The sequence below is a fragment of the Dermacentor silvarum genome, chromosome 7 (genome assembly GCF_013339745.2).
Source record: "Dermacentor silvarum isolate Dsil-2018 chromosome 7, BIME_Dsil_1.4, whole genome shotgun sequence".
NCBI classification, from domain to species: Eukaryota; Metazoa; Arthropoda; class Arachnida; order Ixodida; family Ixodidae; genus Dermacentor; species Dermacentor silvarum.
In genome coordinates this window covers 37349577-37355576 of record NC_051160.1, presented here as the reverse complement: position 1 = coordinate 37355576, position 6000 = coordinate 37349577, and the positions used below count along the sequence as shown (strand labels likewise).

The window sequence follows — 6000 nt, the reverse complement described above, 5'->3', positions numbered from 1 at the left end:
TTGAGAAAACGGACGACCGGTAAGCTCAAAATATTGTCGAGCGACATTTATGATTTTTACTCGAGCTCGGCAGTCATCTAGAATGTGCGGAATTTTTCGTAGAGTCAAGGGCACTCTTTGCAAATGTCGAAGAGTTGTGATCAAACATTCCACAAAGAAAAAAGAGCCGTAGGCTGTGGCTTATAAAATGCGCGTGAATGTAAAAAGGTTAATATCTTCTGAAACTTCTGTACTAATACTTCACGAATCTGCAATGAAAGCTTTTATTTACTTTGTTCAAATGCTACCGCTTGTTTCTCTAGCATCGGTAGGGAGCACTACGACAGGTAAGCTCAATATATTGTGAAAATACAATTTGTGATGGCGTTGCACATTGCGTTATTTGTGTTGGCAGTGTTCTGGAGCAAAACTGCATGTGCTCAAATAATATTCAAAGAACAATTGCGCTCTTTTGTAATTAGGGTCACGGAATAATCTAATAAGTCAACTAAGCAAAAGAAGTTTCCTTTTCGGTAAGACAACCTTAAAATTTCGCCGCTAATTAAAGGAAGGGTTGATTTCACATTGCCCATCGTCGTCCGGAACGGCGCTCCGTCTTTGCTTTAACTTGTGATACTAAATGCAAAGGTGAACATTAGCTGCCACTCGCGTAGAACTTGTCATTGCTTAGGTTTAGAAATCAATAGACAAAATATTAGAATGCAACAGTATATTGCGGAAACACCAGCAGTCTTTTGCCACTGCGATGAAAGTGGCCACATAGGTAAAGAACGTTATTGTTCTTTCTTCTTCGTATATAGTTAAGAGTATCTACCAACACACATTGTCTTATACTTGAGTATTTTATGTGTTAATCTTAGTTGTTACTAAGCACAAGACCTGATTTCTTTTCTTGTCTCTGTGGTGGTGTGAATAAAAGATCTCGGAAATTTTGCTCAATTCGTGATATTAGTTTAATGGTTCTCTTCAAATGCCGATTAAGTAAATTTTAACTGAGCAACCATCACGAATCAATTTTTTTGCATCCGATGGAAAGCTCGTGGTATATCTGGGAAAAATAACTTTTTTTGCCAACGTGTGAGGCACGATAAAGTGCACTGAAACGTACAAAGCGTTCCTAACGCAGCTTATTAGTTCCTGCGCGGCACCGAGAATCTGGTACGGCAGGGACTACTTTGAAAATTGAGAGAGAAAAGGCAATGAAGGCGGGTAACCTAATCACGTTGCACCTTCTTTTCTGCATTACAATCGGGCTCTACACATTGGTAATATTCTTGTCAATTACGCCGGCAAGTAGCTCGGATAGTGTTTTAGAAGGCCCTCGCAACGGCACAGGCTCATCTAGGATTTGGTAAGGAAAGCGCGCTATGTTGTTATTAAGGCGAAAGCCTTACGACTCATTGTGAGGTCTCCCTTTGAAGGCCGTTTAAAAAACGTGTCGTCGATCCAGAATGGTCTTTTTAGGATAAGAGGCGATAACGCGCACAAATCTGCTATTAAGGGTGGATGAACGTATAAACAAGTGAACGGAATTCATAATGGGTATACAGAGAGGTGAATGAGGTGAATTAAAAGGGAATTGATGTTGAACTAAAGGGGTTTAGTTGGGTCATACAAGTCAAACGAAAGGCAATGATTAGATAGTGTGAGCTCAGATAATAAAGAGTAAATGAGCGTGAGTCAAGAGTGAATGAATGTCGATCAAGTGGTGGAAGTAAAACCGAGATCATAGAGTGAATGAAGGTGAACTAAGCAGCAATAGAGTGAATCAAGAGTAAATCAAGTGTGAATTAAGAGTGAATTAATAATATATGACTGGGAGAGTGACTTGGAAGAAATATGTGAGATTTGAGAGTCCAAGTGAGAGTGACTAAGCAAAAAAACTGCTCAGTCACGGTTCGAGCTTGGTGAAACACAAGAAGGGTGACTTGCAAAAAACATGATGAAATATGAAACATGAAATAAGCTGACTTGAAAAAACGTGGAACACACCTAGTGACCCAAGTGGTCCAACGGTTAGTTTTGAAACTTGTTCTCTCACCACATCAGCCAGATCTATCCGTTTCACCATAGACAACCTTTCTAAAGCGTTATCATTCTTAGGGTACTTCATGCACTGGCCGGGGTCTGTGTACGTATAAAATCATTTTCCAACCTGGTTAACTCGAGTCTATCGTTTTATGGGTAGCACATCAGGCTGCTGTGCTGAGGGAAGAGTGTTCAAAAACAACCATCGGACCAAATTGGGTCGGTTAATATGCGGCAATGTGTACTTATGTGCCTTCTTCGACGAATCTGTTTCACGCCGACCTAGTTCACTGTAGATACGGGACTAAGTAGGCACCACTGTTCGAAGAAACTCTTTGACGCCGACTTGGAGTAGTGGGTATACGGATCACGTGGTGTGTGCTCCTTTTCAATGAATCTCTCTGATGCAGGTCGCGGTAATCTTGACACAAATTCACGGCTAAATGTCCGTGGTGCGGAGGTAGGCCGACACTCTACCACGTTTCGTGGGGACGCGCGCGGAAGCCCAGAGACCGGAACTCTAGTTTAGGCAATCATAGAATACTTAGTACGGAGCAGTGGGAGGCACTGCTTGCCAGTTCGAACGTGGGAGTGCAACTAGCTCTTCTGGATCAAATCCATAGGGCGGCGGAGGCCAGTAGAGCCCTGGACGGAGCCCCGCCCCCCCCCCCCCCCCCCCCGCCTCTAAGACTCTATGACCCCTTCCCTTTTTCTTTTGCATAAAATCTTCCATTCATTCATTCTCTGATGTCACCTTGGGTCACTAGGAATGTGCTACTGCGACTGTGCCCTCCCTACAAAGACAAAAAAATCCTTTAAACTTCTCCGATGCTCCTTGGAATTGAACCTATTTCACAAAGGTTCCTCAAAGACAGTAGACCGATGATTTAGCAGGCTGCGCCATGAATGCACTGGGTATGTGCCATTCTCCATTAACCTCTCTCCGACTTGCGTCACTGAGTACGTGCCATTGAGTGTGTGGAAAGCGAGTTAACTGTTCTCAGCGTTCGGAGGTAATAGCGGGCCAGGCTAATCGTACCGAGACCAAGCGCATACTTCTTGACAGGGCCACTATATGCCACAGCGTGTCACAAACGAAGCGCTAAAGAGTATCCTGGTTGACGTTGACCTGTTTCGCAGTTGCGCCACGCACCGGTGCGCCACGCAATTCGCAAGCCACCCGCTTGCTTGGCGGCGGCGTCACCAGAGGACGCCCAGTGTTCTTTGGGAAGTCCAAAAGAGGGGCACCGCCGCAGTAAATGCTCAAACATAACTCGTTTCAGTGATGGAAATACGTTGTATCACCATTTTCACTAATGGCTAAACGCATTACCAGTGATAGTCATGGTGTGACGGGTTTGGCCGAATTTTTTTCTTTCTTTACAGTATGAACAAAAAAACACATCAGCTCTCTACAAGCAATCAGGTTTAGGTACACAGAGAATTGATTTTTAGGCAAGCGCATGCATCTAACAAATGCGTCAACTCAGACATCCACTCATCTGGCACGTACCCACTGCATACATAAGCCACAATTTCCTTAAAAACAATTACGATGATCACGATGTTTCCGCATACTCTTGGTGCCATCCAGTTTTTTTAGAATTTGGAGGGTAATTTGTACAGCATGTCATATGGCGATCTTCGGGTTCTTAGAAAGGCAATTACCGATTTGAGAATTACGTTCCACAAAAATCCCTCCTCACCGTTTATTGCAGGACATCACAGTAAAAGATGGCGCTTTTTCACTCTTAGAAGCAGTAGAGTCTGTTCACATGCACGTAAGCGGCTGTTGACAGTCGGATATAGCAACATCGGTTGCCTCATGCAGCTCGAATAGTACCTGGCCGCACCAATACATTCAATGGATGAGTTTGAACACATCTCGGTATCCACATCTCAAGCAGGGGCCGTGATGAGGATGCGCAAGGAACAGCGCATCTACTAAAGAGGCGGGAAATGTGATTGTGATTGCAGTAAAGTACTCTCTGTTGACACGACCTTTTAAAAATCGGAATCTGGCAAGGACCTCTCTAATAAAACCCCGAGAGGCCTCTGGTACGTCCTGAGAGAGTAGATGTCACAACCAGGTCGTAAAGACAGTGGGCAAGTCGAAGCTGCAACATCTGTGACAAGAAAGGACGCTCAGCAATGCGTACAAAAATAAGGGGCAGCTGCCTGACCAGGCTTGGCTTCCACGTTTAGTAGGAAGATAGAGGTTTTCTTGTATCATTGCTTCAGAAAAGGAGCTCTAAATGAATTTGGCGAAAGCACGATGCAGCACCTTTACCTTCAGTCTGGAGTAGTACAACACTTGTAGCACAGGCACAAGTCTGCCTAAAAGAATGAATTGCAGCCTTCAGCTTAGTTGAAACAGAAAGGTCCCGCCCTTCCATTGATTTAGTTTCTGCTCGACTTAAGGAATTTTCCCCGTCGAGTGAGGATTGCTGTTCCGAAAGCGCGAGTGAGAAACTCTTAGCTATCGCCGACCATCTTACCACAAAATTAGAAAATGAAGGAAGTGTAATGCACCATGTTGTGCACACACTTACGTACGATAAGGTATACAGTGCACGGAGCTGAGCATTTCTAACAGGCGTAGCCAAAGCATTTCAGATACATCGGGTGAAACAGTGTCCCGTGTGGAGACGGGCTTCTTTGTAGCCTTCTCCATGCAACGGCGTACTCTCTCGTTAATGTGGCGTGCGGTAGAGGATACGTTATTCAACCGAGTCTTTAATGCACCATGATACCGGTGTGTCGTCTGGGTGCACCTTCGTCTACGTACACCCGACAGATTGGTCGCGAGAGTGTTCTTGGGCTGCTGCATATGCCTGCTCAGTCTCCGCCATGAACTCGCGCCCCAGAGTCCAGAATACGTATATCTCCTAGAGGTCTCTGGTTCTTTTTGCTGTTCTCCACCATTCGTCACGCTGACTGGGTGCGCTCCTTCAATCTGTATTTGGCGGCATCTGCGTAGCGGACATTCTCGCTGTCTACGTAAACCTTTCTCAGCGGCTTGATTCTCGCCGCTGTTCTTCCCTAGTGATAGTCAGGGTGCATGTTGTGGGGTAGCGCCGCGACTTTGATACTGTTTCGTAGCTGCAACAATATTCTTTTTATGAATTTCTCATCTTCTTCCTATCAGTATCTCAGACTCCTTATGGTGTATCTTTCCAGCTTGGTGAGCTTGAGTCTCTATATTTGGCTTGTTCTATGAGCTTCCGCCAGCTCTTCCCACGTGCTGTGGATATTCAGGCTCCATCCTGGGCGCCATCCTGGTACGCCTTTGGTATCAGGGCGTTGAGCCTGTCTCGCTCGGTGTACAGCCTCGCTCGCTGCTGGCAACCAGGGCCTGCACAATCCTAATGTGTTCGAAAAGCTTGCCCGTGAACGACGTGAGTGATATAGAACGCAGATTCCGCAGATTTATCGGTTTGTTCGGTTTCAATATTGTGGTCAAGCCCACACGTCTACATGTGGCCAGGATCTTGCCGCTTTCACAACATTCATAGCGGGATCGAAACAGGCATGCGCTGAACGCTAACCGGCCCAAACCGTTTAACATACGAACGCTATTTCTCAGATTTAACCTTACCGTCTTTTCGTGGTTTACGTAGTTTATGTAAAGCATGGCGGTGGCCCCGGTCACCCGCTTCGAACTGAATTTGGCGTTGTTTTTGTAGAATTCATTTCGTTCATAGGAAATGACTGTGTAAACGGCTTTCGCTTAGTCTCATGCCGCTTCGACGAGAGAGTGTTATGGCTAACCTTGAGGAATTTTCGAGATCGCATCTCGTTTCAATTGTGCCTAAGCCTAACGAAAAAAAATTTCCCTGAGATGTGAGCGCCACCTATTGGGAATGTTTGGAGATAGGCGCGACGGCGGCATATGGCCTCTGAGATGGGAAGATTTCGCAGGCTATGCAGACCCATGGGTAGACCGCTTGTACGGCTTGTCTGTTTCGCTGC

The 6000-nt window shown here is 45.5% G+C and overlaps 1 protein-coding gene across 10 annotated transcripts in view; it reads left to right on the top strand.

The window, feature by feature from the left end:
- Positions 1–217: 217 nt before the first annotated feature.
- LOC119458799 (uncharacterized) overlaps positions 218–6000 on the top strand; it is a 65725-nt gene continuing 59942 nt past the window's right edge. For all 10 annotated transcript variants that reach the window (XM_049671717.1, XM_049671713.1, XM_049671718.1 and 7 more), the window contains exon 1: positions 218–326. In XM_049671717.1, the coding sequence (XP_049527674.1) occupies positions 254–326 (73 nt within the window). In that variant the 5' untranslated portion in view covers positions 218–253. The remainder of the gene's footprint in view (positions 327–6000) is intronic.